Source organism: Buceros rhinoceros, unplaced genomic scaffold (assembly GCF_000710305.1).
Source record: "Buceros rhinoceros silvestris isolate BGI_N320 unplaced genomic scaffold, ASM71030v1 scaffold17785, whole genome shotgun sequence".
Taxonomy (NCBI): Eukaryota; Metazoa; Chordata; class Aves; order Bucerotiformes; family Bucerotidae; genus Buceros; species Buceros rhinoceros.
Window position 1 is genome coordinate 16,375 of NW_010414758.1, and position 23,639 is coordinate 40,013.

The window sequence follows — 23,639 nt, forward strand, 5'->3', positions numbered from 1 at the left end:
CACCTGTACAATGATCTTCTTAAGCAGGCTTCTAAACTGACCATGTTTTTGGTTCAGATGTCATCTCAGTCATTAGACCCTTTTCCTAAGGGAGCTTGGAAGTTTGCTTTCCTGGGATCTGAGCTGAGAAAAACCCAGTCTCAGTGCAAACCATCAGCAATTTGCCAGTGCTGCCAATCAGAAGAAAACACGCAGGTAAGGTAAACACATCGTTCTCTGCTCATAGCTTCTCCATGCTGTAAAGGGTGTGCCCCATGGAGAAAACCCAGAGCACCGTATCAGGAAAACCACAGCTGGTACCAGAATGAGGGGAACACGGCCACTTTTGCAGCTATATACAGTGATAGTCGATCTCAAAGCAAAACAACTTCTCAGCCAAGAGGGCAGTTTTATTCCTCCAACTAGAGATTTACACTCCCCGGAGACATAGCTTTTACCCTGAGATCCTAACATCTAGCCACACTGAAGCAGAACAGAAAGTTCTCCATTCTCTAAAGATCTATTTTCAAAGCAGAACACTTTCAAAACAAGCTAATATTCTAGGAGGTGAAATCAGCCTCCACTTACTTTTACTCAAGAAGAATATAGAACAGGGAAGCAGTTTAAGTATTTTCTCCTCAAGAAGCATACATTTCCCATCTACCACCACCACGATTTTTTAAATGGACATTTGCTAAGCTTCTCTAGTCCCTATGCCAGAGTTTCACAGAGCACTGAGCTGTGTAGACATCACCGAAATCGTCAGGTGCTGCTGCTGGTTCTCCTCTCAATGTCGCATGGGCAGCATTATGAAGAACAGTTTTGGAAGTAATAGTCCCACATTCACTATAACAATGCAACCCTACTGTGAGGGTAAAGCAAAATCTGCAGCTTCAGATGGCTTATGCCATGGGTCTAGCAGCAGCTGTCACTTGAGCACACTGAACGGGCATCGCAACTGATCAGCTCTGACGCATCAGACATCGTACATCTACCCTGGTTAAAGAGTCCTTCTGAGACATCCTCACACAAAATAACTGGTTTCTAGTTACCCCATTAGAAGTTCCTAAAAATACAATGGTATGACAGTCAAAGAATGCTCCTGAACGGCTCATCTCCAGCTCAAGCACTTGAATAGTTGCTCCCAGGTGATACCGATCTGTTGAATAGACTATCCTTCCTTCCAAGTCTAATTCTCACCATAAAGCCCTTCAAGGCAGAAGCAGGAATAAACACCTTCTCCAGCTGTAGGAAGGTAAGTTGTCAGTCTTTGTCATCACAATATTTTGATGTCCATCTTAAGGAAAAATACAGATGATAAGCTAACCATTTCAAACGGTGGAAGCAGCAGCTTTTTTAGAAGACTTTTTTGGGTGTTTAATTCTCCCTCAACTCTGAAAACAGGCTGGAAAATTACATTTCTTTATCCAACTTCAAAAAACAGTTTGTCTCGCTTGGTTCAGTGAGAAAACAGAAATCAGTCCTGGTTTACTGCAGTGGTGGTGACTAATAGACACAACCATTCAGCCAACACTTTCTAATCTTCATCTTTCCCTTCTTCTGAAAAGGTTCCCCCACTATGATCAGTTAGAGTCAAAAGAGGTAGCTTACGGGGGCGGGGGACAAGGGGAAGCAACCATCAGCTGTTTGCCAGAAACAGACTTTTAGACTCAGTTCTGCAGTGTCTTATTCTCCACTACCTTTCCCCATGATGGCAGTACTATCACATTAACAGACTATCTAGCAACTGTCAGTCTCATCTACAACTCTCCCTTAACGTTGCAAAGGCCTCCATGAAGCTTTTTCTCCCAGAATGTACTAGCGAAAACCTTGGTAAGAAGTACTCGAGGTTGTTCTCTTGACCAGTTAGTCATACTTCTCTTGCAATTAGATTTACACTTCCTGACAGCATGTACTAAACTCCTTTTGAGAATCACTTTGTCATGCACATCAACAGCAACGGCTATTCTTGCTCTTCTGTTCTGAGCAGCTATATACAAAGCGCGCATGTTGTGCTTGCTTTAAACGAAGAAAATTCAGTACCTAATTAACCTAGTTTTCCATCATCATATATATGTTGGTCCAGCAACAACAACAACAAAAAACCCCAAAGAAATATTTTCTTGTCCCCAGCTGCAAACAGTTCTTTTGATGCCTCATTTGAGTTCAGGAAGTCAACTATAGAAAACTGTGGTGAAGGGTCAAGTCAGAGAGCAGCACTTGACATATAACAGTGAAATATGGGCCACAGGGGAAGAAAAAGCTCCCAGAACCTGCACTGCAATAAATACCTGTTTACAAATATTACTTTAAGGACTATGTGAATCACATGCTGCCTACTCTCCACATAAAGATAACCATGCTCAAGAGATGCTGGGGCAGGGGAAATCAACTCTTCCAGAGATGTTGGAACCAGAACAAAGTTTCTGGTTACACACAGTATTTACAGTGAAGCTAAACAAGGCTCTCACTATTCCTGTTTACTAACTTCTCCATTACCTCAAACATGCCAGAGGTACCACTGGGGTACTAAGGAACACCTGACCTTACTCTCAACACACCAATGTGCAGAAATTCTGCCCTCTTTTTCCAAAAGGGAAACTGAGGCACAACATGCTTCATTGTGTATTTGCTTTCTAGTTTTCATGGTATTTTATCTGGCTCTTTAGATAATCTTTATCAGCAGGAGTAATCTACACTACTAATCACACAGCTCATTCCTATTCACTATCATGCCTCATACCAAAAGCCAGTTTTGATGGGAAACCATGACACTGTCTCTGCTCTAGTGCTACACCACAGCTATCTTCTCAGCAGTACATGGGTAAGAGTTCCGTCTTGTAAAGAGAGCTAACTAAGAATTTATTTGCTCCTTCCAAGGAATTAACAGCCAAACTCCAAAATTCCTTATGTGACACTTCTGCTCTCAAGAGCCTTCAAACATGAAGCTCTGCTTATTAAAGGTCTACACACTGTAAAATAAATACTTTATGCAAATAGTACAAAAACACAGAGAGCTCTGTACTTGAGTAGGCTGAAATTGGCCTGCTGGGATCACCCCCTGAGCTGCTCTACCAACGTACAAAGAAAACGATAGAACATGAGCAGGGAAGCTTGCTGCAGTGACCCTGCAAGTCACACCTTATTATATTTGGAGAAGATTTTGAATAAGAAGGTTAAATTCCCATTAATGAGGCATAATCATACCAGAAACATCCAACATACAGTTAGTGCAAAGGTCTGTATGTACCACTGACAAGGTCTTAACAAAAAGCTCTTGTAGCCACGAACATAATTTCTCCTCAGGAGAAGTACAAGGAACTAAGTGGCAGCACCTCATGAAGCAGGCTCTGAGGCAGCCAACGTCTAGGCTTCACTACTCTTTTACTGAAAAGGGTCATCCAACAACAAACTCTTCCAGCAGGGGTATTCAACTGTAACACGCAGTGTCATGACTATGCATCTCCAAACACCACCACAGAAGAGAACAGAACTTGAGAAGGTGAACAACTCATCCATTCAGGCAAAACAAGCTAGAACAATCTTCTCGTTTGGGCTTAAAATGCTGAACGAGAAGGTTCACTCATCAACCGCCCATTTGATGCAACACACAGCAGAATGCTATTTAAAGGGCTATTTAAAATAAACTGTCCAGAACTTTTTAAACAAGAGATGGAAAAACCAGCCTGTCTTAGTGTTGTGACTAATTGCTACTGCTGCTTAGGAAAGCTTTTTCATTTAGAACTGCACTGATCCAATAACGTTAAAGTTAAATCAAAGCAGGTATCACAACTGAAAGTATTTCTTAAAAGGCCTGACTATTCAAATTAACCTCAAGCATGAAAAGCATAAAAATACAGGTAGGAGAAGAATAGAAAACAGCTCACCTTCTTGTCTCTGGTCCTCACTTCCCCATAGAAATCTAGGGCTTCTTGAGCCTTTAAAAACTTGCCTCGATGTAACAAATATGCACATATCATTACACCAGTTCGTCCCTTTCCAGCTTTACAGTGGATTGCTGCAACGTGATTGTCGTCTTCACTGAGCCATTGGTCAAGATCTTCACAAAAAGGTTTGATAAGCTCTAGTTGTGGTGGGTTATGGTCTTCAAAAGGGTACTGTGCAACTGCAATGAGAAGTAATGTACCAAAATCTCAAAAGGAAAATTACAGCAAGCTCAGCTAGACAGGTCAACCTTGTGACAAGCATGCAAAAAACTAACATACTAAATAAACCCCATCTTACACATAGATATGTAAATTTTTTTAATTCCAATTATTGTTCAACAATGTACCGCTCATTATATGCACTGCAGGCACTTCTCTAGCGTTACACATGCAATCGCCCTGCTAAATGAAAAGACTGTTTCACACTGCTAGAAATGAGCGGCACAAACCCTCTATCTTACATCACAAATTTTTTAGATTTTAAGAGTGCACTGGTGGGAAGAGTAACTTTGTGAAAACCCACTGGAGTACCTGCTGAGAGAAAACAGGGCCAGACCTCAGTCACTGATCAGACAACAGGAACTTCACAGAAAAATTCTGAGCAGTTGGGTCTACACTGGGAACAAACTCTCAGAATTTGCTCAAAAAACTGCAATTTCCATAATAAAAAAAGAAATCTCATGTAAGGCACTTGCAATACATAAGGTGGTTTTAAAGTCAAACCACTGAACGAAGTCGTCCTTTTTCTTATACGGATATATACATGTACACAAACACGTTTTTCCATCTAGAGATGGAAAGAATTCAAAATAAGCATGCAGGAAATGAAAGAAAACGAGAGCAAGAAGTAAGCAATAAGCAGAGACAAACACCCAAACCTCTAACACCTCAGATGACAGACAGTGCCATGCTGACTGGCAGAATTACACAGGGCTGTACCCATTTTATCCAGAGAACAGCACTTCAGGAAGCGTACCCCAAGTCTCTATCAACAGACTCGGGATCTTATAACTACAACTCTGACTCACTTCAAAGTTCTCACCTAGAAACTTCATTTACTTTTCTGCTCTAAAAAGGAATACATTTCATTTTTTTGCAAGTGTTTGCCTTCGTTTCGTAAGTACTACCCTCTCGTCACACATGCAGGGCTCCTTTTGATGAATCCCTGAGGACTTAAAGGAAGCGAGAGATGAAACTATGGAACTGCTAAACTACTGCAGGACTAGTCCGAAGCCTTTTGGAGGAATCTGCAAGGACAGTTTACTCACAGTACAGACAGCCCACTTAATCTTCCAGACCAAATAGGGAAGCCCGAAAAAGTAAATAATCTTCGCTAAAGAAGCAGCAAAGGTTAATGAGTATGAACACACACTAGTAAATTCTCCAATATGGATGATCTAAAGGCTCCCAAAATTATCGTTTTATGTAAACTTAGAGATGTCACTTTTTGCAGCAGATGTAAACAAAAGGAGGAATTATTTAGAAACCCCTAAGAAAAGAAGCTGCAAATTTGCCTGTACAACTTCTAGTATATCTTAACTACATCCAGTGAGGTTCACATAAAAAAGGAGTGACAAAGTAGTCCTGAAAGAACAGCCTGAAAAATCCCAAGTAGTAACAGCACGCTGAAGATGCTCTCCAAGATTTGGGGTCAACAGCAAACCTTGCAGTATTTTTTTCAAAGATGGAATGAGAAGCAGATGAAATGGCTGCCCTGTGATGGTGCAAGAGCGATTAAGAGTCAGAAAGCAACCTTAGGAAACATTAAGCTGCACAGTCTTGAGCAAGTCCTCAAGTGGGTGCAGGTCCTCCATGGATTTTGGTTCCTAACACTTGCGCACACAGCATGGAGAACAGTTCTGATTACTTTCTCCAAGCTTCTAGATGTTGCAAGAAAAATCCTACAGCACATAAAGGAGCGAAAAAAATAAAAAGGCAAGCCTATGGCAAAGCAGAAAGCAACTTCAGCACAGAAATACTTCAGAAGCTGAAAAAGCCTTAGAAAGCTAGCGTTCAAAGATGATGAAGAGCTTTCAATGTTTGGTTTTGAATTTGAAGCAAGAGCATCCAAGTTGAATAATGATCTACCATGGTGTTTCACACTAAGTATACAAATAAGAAGTTTCCTTTGAAACTAATTAATTTCAGAAGATTTTTAAAATATCCTATCGAATTTGATTTGTGAAAATACATCCTTTACTGTGAAGGTGGTGAGGCACTGAAACAGGTTCCCAGAGATGCTGTAGATGCCCCATCCCTGGAACTGTTCAAGGCCAGGTTGGATGGGGCTTTGAGCAACCTGGTCTAGGGGAGGGTGTCCCTGCCATAGCAGCGGGGTTGAAACTAGATGATCTTTAAGGTCCCTTCCAACCCAAACCACTCTGTGATTTTAGAGTAGAACTGTTGTCTCTTTGCTAAGTGAAGTCCTCAGGGCCCAATTTGGTTATCTACGGTACCTAATTTGGGGATGAAAAGAAAAAACTGCAACATGTAGCTCCCTAGGACAGCGTTGTCTTATGCAGAAGAGCTGTGAAAGGTGCTGTCACAAGCAACATTTTGGGCTGGGACTGACAGTGAATGGATCTGAGCATGCCCGTAACAAAAAGCATACATTAAAGCAAGCATATGTTCTGGACATAGAAGCATGTCCTTTTCAATTATGCCTTTTCTCCTCTTACCCAAACTATTGCTCTGGCAAACCTTACCAATTTTTTTCTGGCTCGTATGTATTGAGTGAGGTTTCAGGTTATTCAACATTGTAAGAACAAATCAAAAGTGAAGATTACTTCAACACGGTATTTTCAGTCCTTCTACATTCAGACATTAAAGCAGTCAATTACACTCTGGTGATGTTCTAAACACCCTCTTTACAACTAGAAGGATGGTTTAAAATAATAATAATAATAAAAGAAATTGAGCCCTTGTTATGATGTATTATTAGCCAAAATTTACTCATCCCCTACAATTACATACACACAAATACTCTTCATCCACTCAGCCATTCTGAAACATCGCATGAAAAACAAGCTGTACTACTGCGCACAGAGATGTTCCTCTGCACAAAGAATGAAGATTAATCTTTATTTATTTATTACCTGGGAGTTAATACTGACAAAACAGGTACATCAGTTTCTATTCAACAAGGGTCTGATCAAAAGGAGCCCCTAAAAATTTTCCCACTGGTTCTGGAAGATGTGGAGTTGGTTCTTAAGCACTCTTCTCAAAGAGGCATCACATGGGAATTTTTTTTTTTAAGAGCAACAGAAGGTTTGTTCCAGACCTTCAAAAAGTTATTTTATATGAAAAGTGACAGTGGTTTGATTGTTCCCTCCATTGTTATTTTAAATGATATATCTGCATAAAAAAGATATTTCTCTAAGCCTCATATCTAAACTTTACAGTAAATTTGCACGCTGAATTAAACAAACTTCTATAAAAACCATTCTGCAAAAATTTTTGCAACAGTAGACTTCCGATTGTCTTATTAGATCTTGATCTATTTAGCTATCAGGAACACACTTTTTTTGAAAGCATCAAGAATACAGCAAGTTTCTCCAATGACTCAAAAAATTCTGGCATCATTCTTTGTACTAAACCTCCTAGATCACTATTCATCAGCTCCTCCTTTATACCTTCATTCAGAAACACTGAAGTTTAAAGAGAACACACGCTAGACAGTAAAAACGTACCTCTGCAGTTAAATTTGGCCGTGTCATAATGTCTTTCAGCACATCTAAAAAAGAAAAATAGGCACGCATTCAAGACAAGTCTCAGAGGCACTCCCAACATCTGTCACACCTTGGAATACATAGATCAACATATGGGAAAATCATGTACACCCATCACATTTATGATTTGAAACTATAGCTGGAGGTTACATACAGAAAAACTGGTTTACTGCAGAGGTATGAAGTTGTTAACTAAACCATCAGTTATTTTATTGAAAAACAATTATTTACCCTATGGCATTTGTAGTCAATCAGTATGTTTTAGTTAGTGTGACTCTCAACGGAGACATTCATAAGTGATGCAATACACTATTACTTTTTAACATCGTCGTATTAGCGGCTCCAGCAGCTTTACGCTCCCACGCAGACACATACAGAGGAGATGGCTATGACCTTCTTCCAATGGACTCTGAACTCAAAATACATGTCAGGATGCCTCAACAACAACATGGATGCTAGGGCTGATGAGGATCACAAGGACATTTCAAGGACCCTCAGCCGGTGCAACCTAAGCAAGCATTCTTCCTCCAATTACAGAACCACCACAAGGCCACCACAGGCAACTGAAAGCACCACTAAGTATTATAATGGAGAACACTTGCGTAAGTAGTGACTGTGACACCGCTCTCCAGCTTAGCACTTCTTCTTGACATTAGGTGAACACAAAAAGGCCGGCCAGAGAGTTTTCCTCTCACAAACCCAAGAAAATGGCACATTTCTGAAGACTCTGGAGTTGCATCGCTGTTTAGCTCACTTAAAGAGATCCACTCCAGCTAGCACCACAGCAAACCACCCTGTATTAGTCTTGCAGGATGACTTGCCTAAGGACAAACATCAGTAACCACATACAAACAATCCAATCAGTAGGGCTCTAATTCAGCCAAAACAGCATGCTGTAAGGGAGCACACTAGATCACGTGTTGGGGAAAAGGGGAAAAGGGCAAGAAGTGGATGCCATCCATAATTTTGCTTGGACTTACTTTCTGCTTGGACTTAATTTCTGCAGGCAAAGTGATGTGCCCCTATACAATGCGAGTGAAAATGCATTTCAGAAAAAAAATGAGAACAATCCTGCCTCAAAGTAACAGGACTTCAGGTTGAAACACAACGATTGTGACAACCAGTAGACAAAACACATCTAGATCTTCTATTCTGATTATAACCTGTACTCTTCATAGCATTCAAATACCCACACCAGTCTCAGCACTGGTATGAACCTGTTGTTCCTCAACTGGTGTGTTACGATTGTGGCCTTTGGAGCCATACGGAGCTTACTTGACACTTTCAGATACGCAAACTTTCAGGCTCCTACTTGCATGGCTGTTGCACATAACTGAAGCCTCGCATATGCTGTGCTGAGCTTTGTCCATGACACCAGGGACACAGGCAGGTCTGCCATATTGCACATGTACTCAAGTGCTTCTCTTTCTCTGAATTCCAGAGGCTTCTCAACTCTAGCCTCTGCTAGGGAAAAGTCTGGCAGCTTTTACTACTTTGATCACATTGCTGACACTTTCTCCGGGTCGGAAATGATATAGCACATGTTGAGCTGGCAGATGGGACTCAAAAAAACCCCACTATCTGCACTTCAGCCTTTGAGAAGAAAGGGTTTGTGTGGTATGTACACCCAAAATGGAGTCACTATGCCTGGAGCAGCCATCGGCTGTGCTGGGCAAAGCCTGTTACAAGCTAGTCAGCATCTGCACATTCGAAGTGGAGCCTGCTAAGAAGCAAAGCAGTTAACACAAAGCATCTTAACCAAGACAGTTTCCTTCTTCCTTTTAAAGAAACATCCAGTTCAAAGTGGTAGAATGAGATAAAAGTCTTCAAAACATGAAAAAAAAATCCACTTATGGGCAAGAAAGCCTTCAAATTCTGAAGTTTGAAAGAGCATCAAGTAGAATAACATAAGGGATAAAAAATAGTTTTGTTGATACCAAGGATAGAAACTGAGCAGAGGACACAGCCATGTCATTCTTTATGCCCTCTTATGGGAGCTGTAGGCAACAAATCCAGAGCTCCGCACATGTACAGAATATACTTCTGTTTCACTACAGGAAACCCATGCGATGTGTACCTGCAGCAAAGAGTCCCCCAGCAACACACTCGGGGGGGATGCTTCCACTGCTTAGAATTTCAAACACTTTTTAGAAATATATATACTATTAGACCTGTAATCGAGTCAGATCTCGAGATGAAACCTGAACATAATTTTTATTATTATTTTGGAGGTGGGGAATGGCTTGGCATGGTTCTTGTAATCCTCCTTCTGATTAAAGCAAGTTTAAAGCAACCCAGACCCTAAGTGCTGACAGCCAGACACCCTTCTGACTTTAACCATGAACCCACTGACGACAGGGCTATAGGCTACGAAAAAAATGGCAGCCTATGCCAAAGCCCAACCCCACATACACAGAGATGCAGAAAGTATGCACATAAAATCCACATTATTTGTTACAGTTCCTTGCTTTAACTGTAGGACTGGAGAAGACTTAGATTATCACAAGAGAGGTGGTAACATTTGGCCATATGTGAAGTTAGAAGACGAAAGTGGAAGCACACGTTAAAATAAAGAAGAATACTGAAAAAAATAGCAAAGGGTTAAAGGGAACACATGAGAAAACCACCACAAACAAGAAAAAATTAAATTGATTGCTCAAATGTTCATTGGGAAGTTAAAAGCTAAGAAGCAAGGAGGAGGCATAACTGACATTATTTAAGCATTAGTTCAGAAAAAGCTCTCTCAATCCTTTTAAATAAAACTGCTTAAGACACGCTTTGTTGTCAAATGCATATAACTGCTACCTTAAGGAAACTCAAATCCCATGACAGTGTTGGAAATAATTCTGAATATAATCACGTAACTCCTCTGAACTCCCACCTCCTTTAAACACATGGGATCAGCTTAATCTAAAGAAACACTCTTCTCTGAAATACCTGAAGGCTGCAATTTCTTCCCATCTCATGACCGAACCCAACAATTCACCAAATAGCACTTGTGTACTTTGCATGTATGAATTTCGCCTGCATAAAGATAAATAGATAACCTAGCCTCTCCAGCCAGATATAGAGTTTAAAAGCTATACTTTCCCAGCTGTGCAGCAATCGCTTGAATCTTAACTGATCCATGTTTTGGGGAGCACTTTAAAAGGATGTTTACCCTGCAGATGTTCTCATCTGAGAGTGCATATAGTAACTTTAGAAAGTTTAACTTCCAATTGTTTCGGGGGAAAAAAAAAAAAAAAAAAAAAAAAAAAATCGATGGGGGGATTCTTGACCAAAAACTGAAACATTAAAATTTTTATATGAAGAACTTGAAGACAAAAATGTTTGGTATACCTGGACAAGTTCTTTCCACAGTTGAAAACACATGTATCAGCAATGTAAATGTCAAAAGCATTTGTCTCTTCACAGCTCTTCTCACTTAAAAACTTTAAAGTTGTTCCTTTGTCACACTGAGGGACTGGGCTTTGCTTTTTCCTGAAGTAAAATGATGTTGCTGATGTACAGCAAAGTAGAAACTTTTCAAGCACCACCTCCCAGAGGAGCTACTTGCTAAGATGCACAGCAGACTTATTAAACTCTTTCTGACCAAACCTAGAAATATACTCACTAGGGATTTTTTTGTTTTGGTTTGGGTTTTTTACTCATTGTTTTTATCTGTCACCTCTCAAGCCAATTCAAAACAACAAGTTCAGTACCAAGTAGCTGAGCAAATGCTGATCTTCTAAGTGATATCAGAGCCACTCTTCACAGAAGCTGAGAGCAGAACTCAGCCCCAAGAAGCAGGAAGAAATTGAAGTTGTACCTGTCCAGTTCTGCTTTGCCCCCTAAACCAAGCAGAAGCTGTCAGGAGGCTTCAGAGGGGTGGTCTAAAAAAACCACAGTAGTTAGATTTTACATAATACAGATCTCTAGCACTGAGCTCCACAAGACTTCAAAGAAGATATCCAGAAAGTCACCTCTTTAGAGCTGCACCTACACACAGAAGGAGCTATCAGCTATTCTAGGAAGCACTGTTCTTTCTACCTGTAAGTGCCACCAAGACAGCATTTATTAGAACGCTGACATTCTGGAGAGCTTCTAAGCTGGAAAAAATACTTTTATTACTGAACTGTATGAAAGGTGTCTAATGAGTTTATTTTAATGCATATTTTATTTACGTATCTTTTTCTGTTCCAGCCTACCCCAGGCTTTACAGACAACTTCAATAACCAGTATACAATTTCTCAGCTTCTAGTATGACTCTGCCCCAGCACCATGAAATAGAGCTGCTTGGTGCATAATCCTTCAACTAATTTAGAGGCATATTCAAACATTTATTTTTAATGACCAAATTACAATGTAATGCATTTCCTGGATTTCCATACTACAGTAATTTTTCCATTTATTGCAAATATTTAGAAACATATTCATTTAAAAAAAATAAAGCATTAACTGCTCCGATTTCTGGGAAAGACTGAGGGGTAGGAAAACCATGACCTACTTTTCAACATCAGCTGACATCACCACATCATTTATACAAATGAAATTAGTCCAAGCTAACATATAAAGATGATCCAGGAACAACAACAACAAAAAACCCCCCTTCTCTAACAAGAACAGCTTTCCGAATAGCTACGTTTTCAGAGAAAAACGTGGCACTTACAAAAGTGAGAAACCATCACATTGAGCAAGTTATTGCAGCAATTGTTAAAGTAATAAACAGGGACGGTCAAGATGAGTGGGGAAGCAAACAGAACCTGGGTACCAATACAGTTCAATTAAAAAAAAAAACCAGGAAAATACTCATTTGGCAATTTGTTCATTGCAGACAAATACATTAACAGAAAGCCTGCTGTGAATTACTTTTCACTTTTTAATCACATGGTACAAGCTCCAAATGGGCTGGATGCCAAGTCATTTAAAAGCCTTCAAGTAATATGAATACACACCAGCATTTCATTTAACCTCACTCAGCTCCACTAAATGAAGTAACAGTGCTCTCAATCAGGCTTAATTGTTTTAAGAAATGTGCAAACATCTCTAGGTCTGCTACAGTACAGCAACAAGCCACTTTCACTCATAAGCTATTTTTAGAACTCATTCTGGAAAACACATCTATAACAGCATACTTACAGATTGTATATCTTGTAATGGTTTTTATGCTTTGAATCCAAAAACCTTAAGTAGAAAAAATAAAAAGACATGTATTAATATACACTGCAGTAACGTTGACCTTAATTTGCAGCATCATTAAAGCACCATCCAGCATATGCAGTTCTGCATTCAAAGTCCCAGCTGGCCCCGCAGTGCCTCAAAGTCAAGGAGGCAGCATGCTGCAAACCTCACTCCCACAAATAATCCACTAGTATGAACAAGACTACTTATGCACCCGAACTATTTAGTGTACGGACCAACCTGCATGATTCTAAGATACCTGCACATCAATATGTTAAGCTGAGGAAGGGTTGTTTATTTCTAAACAAGAAAGTATCTATTACACAAAGTACTGGTAAACACAATTTAATAATCTAGGCAAAATATTTTGCTGCAGTGGTATTTCCAACCAAAAAAAATCAGTTAAAATAATTTTCATATTCTGGTTAGAACAGCTAGAATAATTTATTTTAATACCAGATTTTTAAAATGGCCATTATTTGCCACAAAGTCTGAAGTCAGTGCCTCAGTGCCAGAGTATCAACTCTGGGTTCAGAAAGGAGGAAGACCACCATACTTTTTTCACACTCATTTAATTTTCATGCTCACTTTGTAACAAAAACTTCCCATACAAGCCTTGGAGAGTCAAATTGCAACCACGATTCATCAAAATTGCCGTGATTATATATGAGGTGTCACCTGGCAATGTTCAAGAAGAAATACCATACAAATATTTACACATAACATCATCAACAGTGTGTATCTGCACATGAGCCAGAAGGAATTTAATTAGCCATGAGAGAACACGCTGTTCAAATTGAACACTAGCTAGAAACACTAGCTGCTAAAATCCTGAAAAAAATCAAGAGAAAACAAGCTCTAGTTATCAGCTATAATATCCCAGAAGAACCTAGAACTCTGTCGTTAAACTGAAGCATTAAAATAAGAACAGATGTGAACACTCCTCGTGCAACATTGAGTACGAGATAGCAACTTCATCAGCAAAAATCTTTCATGACTTCCCCTGGCACCCCTGTTGGCAGACTTTGAGAGATTAGGGAACATGGTGGATACGGCCATTTGTTTCAGATGTCCCTGCTTGCTTAAAACACTGGAGAGCAAGGTGAGCTGACTCTGCTTCTGCCAGTAATATCCTCAAAGTTCAGTATAAGCTTTCATGCAAGTATTTTTTCAAGGACAAAATTCCATCCAAAACCTCTCCAAGCGTCAGTGACAGGAGGCAGCCAGCAGTCTAGGTCATTACTTCTCATACAGCATTAGCATTAAAATGTCAGGATATCAGCTATTCAGAAAAAGCCCACTGGTGTATCCTGGCTCAGTACCAGTTGCTCCGTAACTCAAACGGACTGAATTTCTGCATAAAAAGCTCTTGAAGAAAAATTCCACAATAAAAAGACGACAGGAGCAGATGAAGATCTGCTGACTGCAACACGCAGAATGCTCCATGATCATTTTGTGCATTATTCTAGTTTAAAAATAAGAGGCAAACATAACCCTACTTTAGCATCCAGCCCCCTACAACCACTCAATTTACATCCCTCTGTGTCTTAATTTGCACACTTATGCGATCATTACTCCTTTTGATCGGAGTGTTTATGGACAACTTCATTATTACGTAGTTAGTCCCTTTCAAAAGTCTAATTGACACCTATCAACATACTTAACCAATAAAATACATTTTCCTTCATACAGAAGCAACTGAAATCAACGTTGTGAATGGAAGAGGGACTTCAGAACTTACTGTCTACAATTATTTATTTGGATTACTCTCATACCATTTGTGGCAAGTCCAGCTTTGCCCCTACAATTTCCAAAGGTGGAGGCAATCAGGGACCATGCATTTCACATGGAAGATGCAGTACCCGCACGAGCTTAATAAAAACGCGGCTCTGACTGCTGGTAAAGAAGGATAGGTAAATAGCTTGTGTTTGTGGGACAGCCCTTTAACTGTCCCAAAAGGACAGGAAAAGCTTTTTCTTGTGTGCAAGCTGTGTGCAGTGATACAGTTCGAAAACACAACTTCAAGACTGTTACTAATTCTAGCAGAGACATACATGCTGCAGGAGTATTTACACATTGCTAGGCTGAACCTCACTGATGTGACCAGCTCTGGAAAAATTATTTCTCCTCACTACTGCATCACAGAACTTCTGCCAACCCAGTCAAACCCTCTGACATTTTGGGTACTATTCATGAATAGTGAGCTTTGTCACAATGGTTAAATATACAAAACTGAAACCCACTCAAACTTGTATGAAGCTAACTGCAACTGCGCGGGGGAGTCACTGCCTCCAGACAACTGATCCTCAGTCGAGGGGTATGATTCCTCCCCAGGGTGAGAACTGAGGAGCTGTCTCAACCAATGTCTGTACAAACCTAGACGCAAACAATTACCAGTGAAATTCAAGCAGCACTACTTCTGCCTGCCAATGATAAGAAACTTTGTGGCATCTCAAACCTGAAAGCAGGAATACACCTACTTCTAACTTCACTGCACACCTATCTCCCTTACTACACTCCCCCCATTCCCAAACACCAAGTCTCTTGGGCATCTGAGGTCCTAAGTTCAGTGGCTCTCCAAGATCTCAAAAGCATCATGCCTCACTTAAAAATTAGATCTTAGGATCCTAAAAACACTAACATTTGTCAGCTTCTGTCAAGTACTTGGTTTTTAATACAACCTCTCAGTCTAGGTAGGGTGTTAACTAAAACTACAACGCTCCTAGAACAAAGTACACCCACCACAGCTGTATCCCGCAGTTCAAAGTAGAAAACTTTATCTGATGTCAAAAATGACAAGCCGGAGGTTTGTTGGTTTGTTTGGTTTTTTTTTTTTACAAAACATGCTATAAAGCATCACCAGCCATAATTAATTTTGGCTGATTTTTCTTCTTGTCTGCCATTATTGCACAGAGTCAGATGTAAAAGCCTTTATCTAAAGTCATCTAAATTTACTACTTCAAATCAAAATTAACTTATCGAGCACTTCATTTATCAATTGAAGAAAGGATATGGACAAATATATTCTGAAATGCCATCACGTCTCTGAAGAAACTCTGAACACTGCGAACAGAGGCATGGATGACATCTTTCTAATAGCAAAGAACCTCCTTTTACTCCAACAAAATTTACTTAGGTCAATTTTCCATACTAAAAAGCAGATTACATGCATTGAGATAAACCAGTAACATCAGCCTTGCCTAAATTTCTTGAAAACATCGTTTTCATTGTTTCCAACATTTTTCAGGAAAGCTGATAGGGCAACATCTGAGATGATGCAAAAAACTTACCCCTTCTATGAGTTGCAACACATATCCTTTCCTTAGCAGAACATAAATGAGTGCAGAAAAGGATACTTAAGTTTTACAAGAATAAGTTACGGAAAAAAAAAAGAAGTTTTCCCTTACTACATCATCGATGTTGTTCCGGTATACTCCTTCAAGCCTCTCCGCAGGAAAACCCATAGCAATTATGTTTGGATAAATATCTGAATATGGAAGTTATGGAAACATTTGTAAAGCACATGAAATAGACATTAATCAAATGCTAACTGTATCAAAGTCTGGGCACAACTCTGACCAACACATGCAAACAATTCAGCTTTATGCATTAGTAATAAGGGATCTTTTCCAAAAAAAGCTGAGAAAAAAAAATCAGGAGGGAAACTTTTGAAAACAGAGTACTGCAACCAAAGCCACTACAAGAGAAATCTCTTTACATTTCAAACAGGTAACTTATTAGAAGTCTATGCTGTTGGGCAGCTGATGGTTAACATCCATTAGAAAGGCAATCCACTAGAAAAGCACAGTCAAATAATCACTTCTATCATACATCATCTCACTAGTATCACATACAGTCCTAATTTCCAAATTAAAACCTATGTTCAAGTCCCCAGTGACCCCAGAACAGTAAAACAAACCCGGTGAAACAAAAAAGAGCACTTCAGGCACGCAAGCCCTGGCAAGGCTACATAAACACTAAGGTTTTTATCACTTTCCATGATTTCTAGGTAACAGATCACTACAGCAGCTGCTAAGGTAGCTCTGAACTGTAAGATACTGCAGTAGATGAGAATGTACAGATCCGAAACGGATTACAAAAAAGGTGAAACAATAAAAAAATTACAAGTTTACCTCTAGAGCCGATGTAATAAAGAATTCACAATAAATTGCTAGATAATTCCTGGTATCTATTTTCCTGGTGGTTTAATGAAATATGGATTTTGCTGCTGTTGTTGTTACACAGAACTCAAGAAAAGAAAGTACTCCCAAGATTTAAACATTATTAGAAATGATAATGTAGTGAAGCTGCTTCACTGAAAAACAAAACAGAAATGAAACTAGCAGCTTGAAAACAGACCATGCCCTACCACATTAACATACTCCTCCTCAAACTAATTTTAGGAGTAAGAAGAGAGCACAATATGTTTGAAGCTGGCCTTGCTTTAAACAGGGGGACTGACACAGGTGATTTCCAGAGGTCAACCCGCATTATTCCACAATTTTAATAAAATGTAACAAAGCTCTAAAGAGTAACTATCAGAACACACTAAGCTAGCAATATTCCAGTTACAAAATTACTTTACTCCATGCTTGCAGAATTCCCACAAGCCTAAGTACTCACAGGGAAACTGCACAGACCAAGATCTGCATTTACACAGTTAACTACAAGACATAACAAAAACATTAAGAACTGAATACACAAATAATGTTTTCTACTCTCAAAAAAAATTTCACATTTATTATATTGTAATTCAAGTATTAACAGATACTGGTCTCCTTAGACTACTCAAAAGATGATTTATGCATATAATAAGAACAATACGAAAGCTTTTGAGAAATCCAAGTAAATACCTGTAGCTGCCTTAAATTCAGACACTGAAAGGGGTTCATGTCTGATATTCAAACTTGCCCAAACCCTAAAAATCTTATCTTGGAAAAAACCCCAAACCATGAAGTTACTTAACTGTCAGAACTTGTGATAACTTCAAATACTATCAATTCACATAAATCGTAAACTTTGACATTCACTCTGAAAGTACTTTACTGCACCAGCAGTTCACGCCTCTATTAAATTTAAAAAAGGCACTATATAATTAGCAGTATATTTACTATTTTGAGTTACTACTTGCCACAAGCAGAAGAAACTGGTTACAAATCACATGCACCTTCTCTATGCTTGTTAACCTAACATTCAGCTACCACATCCTATCATTCCTCAATTCAGCCCAATTTCTACCTACTGCCAGTTCTAGCAGTTATACTCGAAAGCACCTCCTTTTCAGCCTGCTCTGCGCAGGACGCTGTGTAAATTACCACAGCCAAACAATCCAGCATATTAGCCTGCTTTCCACAGCAGAAGACAACCATCCATGCTAGCAACAGGGGCCAAATGAATTCATTTTGACATACCACAGCAAAACAAAACTCACTTTCAACTATAGTATCACCCAGGAGACAGATGCCCAAACTTCACCAAATTACAATGTAATTTGATCAAATTTCTACTGACAATTATGAGCTTTGCTACACATTTTTTTTTCCACATTTCAGCCTGTAATTTACGTTCAGATGCTTTTCTTCTGCTGTTGGCTTTTCCTCTCTTAGAGGCTAGGAAACAAGACACCTTCTAGAATTCCCAGCTGGTGCAAGATGGAAGCGAAACGGACACCCCCCTCCCAAGCCAAGGGAACAGAACATCTTAACATCAGCATTTGCAGGCTCACAGGCTTGTCCAAACACCAAACCTCAAAACAGCAGGCAGAGAGGGATACAGAGTTCCAAAGTAACTGGGGCGGCCTCGCGCTTTTGGAAAGCCTGGTCCCCTTCCGGCTCCCACACCTCATGGGTACCCTCTCCCCTCCCTCCCTATTCAAGGGCAATGCATAAGCACTACATGCACAGCTCACATGCATTTCACCTTTTAGACAGGAGCAAGCCAGAGGCACTGAAAGCTTAAGCTTAACCATGCACCATTACAGGTACACTTTTAAACCCAGAGCTGTCATTGCAAAATGTGATACACAATATGCCAGTAAGTGAAGAAAACGGAAAAACCTTCCAATGGAGGGAGGGCATGAATCAATTTACTGATGCTGATTCAAAAGTGCTGCATGCTCTGGGGTGTTATAACCTGACAGCACAAACCAAATATCCAACAGTGAGCCTAAGGAAGGGGGCTGTTTTCAGAAAAACACGAATGCTCTTTCAACAAGCAAGACAATTTCTGCTCCACGTAAATGTAAGTGTCCTGAAGCATCTTATATATTATCTCGAATAGAGATAGACTAGAATGCAACTCATACACCATCGCTGACTGACTCTTCTGTCTGCAACAAATCTGATGTTTAAGGACAGCCGTCACGTCAAGCCAACGACACCCTTCCACCACACGTGTGCGCGGCTGCAGGCCTCACCTGCTCTGAGTGAAAGCAAGCAACAACTATGACAAATGCATTCGTACTGCTGGTGAAGACCATTTTATGTCTTTTTAATACATGTTTCTGACAAGCAGGCTAAAAAAGCATGTTGCTTTAGAACTCTTTTGTTGGTTTAAGCAACTGAAGAATGCCTTCTGCTTTAAGCAGCTATGTAAGATGGAAGAACAAAGTGGAAGCGCTGTTGCTGTTTGCACAGATGACCTAAATCACTGACCAGAAATAGCAGTTTTGTCACTTAATTGAAAAAGCCACCATAATAACCCAGCTCTTCTACCCTTTCCTCCCCTGTAAAAAGATGCCCCAAGATCTGTAGAAAGTGAAGGGGATGGTTGTTCCTGCTTCAGTACTAGCTTTCCCTGCCTCCCCCCCATTCCCCGCCCTCCCCCCACCTCCCTCGATGCTGGGGAATGAAATAGTCCTCCTTGGAGACAGCCTGTCATCACTGCACAGAAGGGTATGAAGCCAAATCCGTTACAAGAGCAACCCTCTACTGAGTATCATCTTCAGCAAGTTCTTCTATCAAGCTCAAAGATTCAGAGACACTGTTTTTAACACCCCATTTAATTTAACATTGATTTCCGAAGCTGAAATTAAGGTGTTTGCTACAGGATGTGATTTCCGACAACAAGCTTGGAAGCTGGGCTTATGTTCAGAGCAAGAATTCTGCATCATCGTAAAATTGGTAATGATACTAATAATTTTAGAAATCAGGAAAAACCTGATTTGAAACGTTCAACAAGTTCATTATCAATGTCAAGCCCTTTTTTTTTTTTTGAGACAGGCAAATGAAAATAGAGAAAAGCTTCAGCCACTATTGAGGCAGTTCAACACATGCAAAACAAAGTTAACCAAACTGTCATTAACTTTGAAAATTTGAAATGGGCATAAAATAAACCCTGCCACATTTTGCCAAAGTAGCTCTTTCCAAAGAAACCCATTCATGGAAATGGTCGCAACACTTTTTAAAGCATCGATTCCTTTCTCAATCCTGTAAACCTGGAGACTAGGATCTTAGTTAGCAATCATAATAAAAAAAATTGATGAGACAGACTCATGATACACAACAGTAAAACACTAAAATGTCATCCCTCTGTTCAAGTTCATACTTCCTACTGACTACAGAACTTAAGCTTTCAAATTAAGACAACACCACACTATACCCAAGGAACCTGAAAATTAAAGCATCCACTGATTTCCTAAGTTACCAAATGCCACAGTGAAAAAGTGATGCTTCATCACTATTGAAGACATACAAAAGCAAATAATCAGTTCTAATGCTGTTCACAGATTTAACAAAACACTGTTCTTATAGCCTGACATCACTGCAGCATGCTGAAGATGACAGTCTTTCCAGTTGCTATGATAAAAATCCTGTATCATTATGCAAATCAGCAGTTCTAATCACTTGCAAAAATAGCTGCCTATATATTCACATTATACCAAGATCAAATTAAAGAATATGCGGTACACTTTAAATTTTACATACATATAGAAATAAAAGCAAATTACTCATTTTAGTCCAATAACTGCTTCTATTCACAAATTCAGCCTCTTTCCTAATGATGGAGGGTGGCCAAAAAAGCATTCTGAACTATTTATCAATTCTTAAGTTCTTTAGCAGCCACCAGACAGTTTCAAAAATAGACAGCTACAGCTTTTCCTGCAGCAATTAACATTCTCAATTAAAATCTAGAAAGTGAGTCATTACTATTTCTACATAATTTTATGAAGTCCTATTTCAAACAAATTATTTAAACCCTTATCCTCACTCTCCTCATGAAGGCAGCTATAACAGAAAAACAGAAAGCAAATGACCTAATCTTCCTATGTTAGAAGCATGCTAGAGCATGCAGTGCTTAAAAATTTACATACAGTTTTACTTTTTAAACCAAACACAACAGATCTTAAACCAAAATGCAAATAAAAAATCTTTATCAGCCTTTTACAATCAAAGACTTCAGGAAGACCTACCAGGCATTAGAATTAATCTTTTTCTAAAAAGTAAATTTAAAACAAGCTGAGTGTTCCTGAAGCTGTGAAAGACAGTCACTGTTCAAGTCGTATTCTGGAGTTAAAAACCTTAATGCAAAACCTGAACCTGACACATGCAAATACAAGGACAAGAGTCCATTTTTCCTGACTCTGAGTTTCCAGCTTCTGATTATGAAATTTATTTAATAAAGAACAGATTTAAACTGGTGAATCTACAGCCTGAAAAAAATTTATAACTGTCAGGAATACAAGTTTTCACTTCCAGTTCAGACAAGCAAGGCATGTACTTGCTTTAATCCGCTCCAAAACAGCCTACTTCTCATTCGTGTGCGTGCTGCTGTCAGTTTTGTTCCACTGTACAACACCCATCAACCCTGCTGGCTGCAGAGAGCCACAGTGCAAAGGAAATTAGCCTCTAGCATGCAGTGGCCAAACTGTCAGCTAAGTCCCATTCGATACTGACACTGAAGAGCAGAGAACAACATGACTCTGAAGTCTCTGAAAGCTGCTTTGTCTCAGTTTGTCTGCAATTTTCATGAACTCCAACTTCAGTAACCATGCAACTTGGTCTAGCAGTGCATCTGGCCCCACCAGCTATGAAATATTAGCGTGCTAACCTCAAGCCCTTAACTCCAGCTTAAACAAGTCCATATAGCAACAGCAAGAAAAAAAACTGTTCTTGCTTTTCAACAGCTTGACAGCCTGAAGCAATAGGGAGAGTGTTACAAGAAGTGTCCACACTCCACCCTCAAACAGATTTAAAAGTCCTGACAAATGGCCAAGCTCTTATTAGTGCCATTTTCTTGACAGCATCCCTAAAAAAAAAAAAAAAAACCACACAAAAAAGGCACAGGAACACATACACAGCCAAATCCAGGAACGTTTCCTAGCATATACACTATTCAGCCTGTACACATGCATACTTTTTTTTTTAATAGGTGGCATTTCAGTTATCTAGCATGAAATGCAAAATGAGTTTACTATTTTTCTGTGAGTCTGGATAATCAGGAAGTATAGAGGAAATGAACAGGAAGAAGGTTCTTCAGAGCAAAGGAGAATTCCTTGCAGCCAGCCAGCTGCACTTGCCAACTCTACCATCTGTGCCTTGAAGAACAAGAAAAGAGACCAACCCCGATGTGACTGGAAGAAACATTTTATGATTTAGAACAAATGCATTTAACCCCTCAATGCTCAGTATTTTAATGACAACTCTCTTTCACCCTAATTTTTAATTTTTCAGCTTATACTGATAATCTACATAAGCAGGCACCTTTTTTTGCAAAACACAGTATCAACATCATAAACCTCACAGCATGAATACAAAAAATGGTTAAAAGAGAAGCATGAAAGAAGATGGTATCTACTCTACAGAAGACTGAGAAAACTGTATCTTAAATTTCCCTTTCAACGTGGTTTGCAATCACAGATAAAGATAGGAAAGCATTCAGATAGTAAAGGAAACAAGCTCATTGTGAAAAGTTGCAAATCCCTCTAGAATAGCTGACAATATTACAGGACACAAAAAAAGCTCCTCTTCCCATTAAGAAAAAGTCAAGAGCAAAGAGAAGCACAACAAATGATACAACAGCACACCATAATATACATATAAAATTTGACAGAAAAAACTCTCGAGCTGAGGAGTCAAAGATTGGGCTTCAACTTCCTGCTCAAGTCCAGGTCTACAGCACTGAACAAAACTCTACAATCCCACAAGTTTCTAGAGGTGAAAATATGCAGAGGTCCAGTTAAGAAGGCTTCTTCCTTCTGCTCACACTTTGCAAGCAGCCTCATCCCATCTAATCATAACTACCTTGGCATCCCAACTAGCTGCAGCAACACACAGCAGCCCAAGGCCAAAAGCCACACCAGTGGCAAAGGACAACTGTACATGTGAGGCTCAGCAGCTGTCAGCAAGGTAACATGTCTCCTGAGCGGATCTTCTCAAGAGGAGGCAACGTACATGAGAAGCTTTACTGTCACAACTCAGTTTGAGATTTCTGAAGTGACCCTATTTCAACCCGCAAACCAAATTCAACATGAACTCGTTCAATGAGAGTATGAGACTTCCCCGGTACATGTTCTTGGCACATTATGACACTTTGCAAGATCTCCTTTAAAGAAGCACTCATGTGCTTAAGCATATCCTAACCTCAAACACCCACAGAAAAATACAAGAATTTTATTCAGTAGAAAGCAAGTCAGCACAGAAACTCACTACTTTGATATTTACTGACAGGAAGTGAAAAACGGCTCAGTCGCAGTTTTTTGCAAGTTTGAAAGGATATCCAAAGCTTTCAAAGACAAGCGAATTTAAAACAGCTACTGGGCTGGAGGACAAATAAGTTAACACTAAAAAGCTAAATAAAACATAAGCTACTAAAACTAGGATTTGTA

The 23,639-nt window shown here is 39.5% G+C and overlaps 1 protein-coding gene across 1 annotated transcript in view; it reads right to left on the minus strand.

Moving 5' to 3' along the window:
• The window catches only part of PTEN (phosphatase and tensin homolog), a 30,175-nt gene extending 13,882 nt beyond the window's left edge, over nucleotides 1-16,293 (minus strand). The window contains exons 1-4 of the mRNA XM_010137205.1: nucleotides 16,221-16,293; nucleotides 12,773-12,821; nucleotides 7,616-7,659; nucleotides 3,867-4,105 (exon numbers count right to left, since the gene is read on the minus strand). Coding sequence (XP_010135507.1) covers nucleotides 3,867-4,105; nucleotides 7,616-7,659; nucleotides 12,773-12,821; nucleotides 16,221-16,278 — 390 coding nt within the window. The 5' untranslated portion in view covers nucleotides 16,279-16,293. The remainder of the gene's footprint in view (nucleotides 1-3,866; nucleotides 4,106-7,615; nucleotides 7,660-12,772; nucleotides 12,822-16,220) is intronic.
• Nucleotides 16,294-23,639: the final 7,346 nt, after the last annotated feature.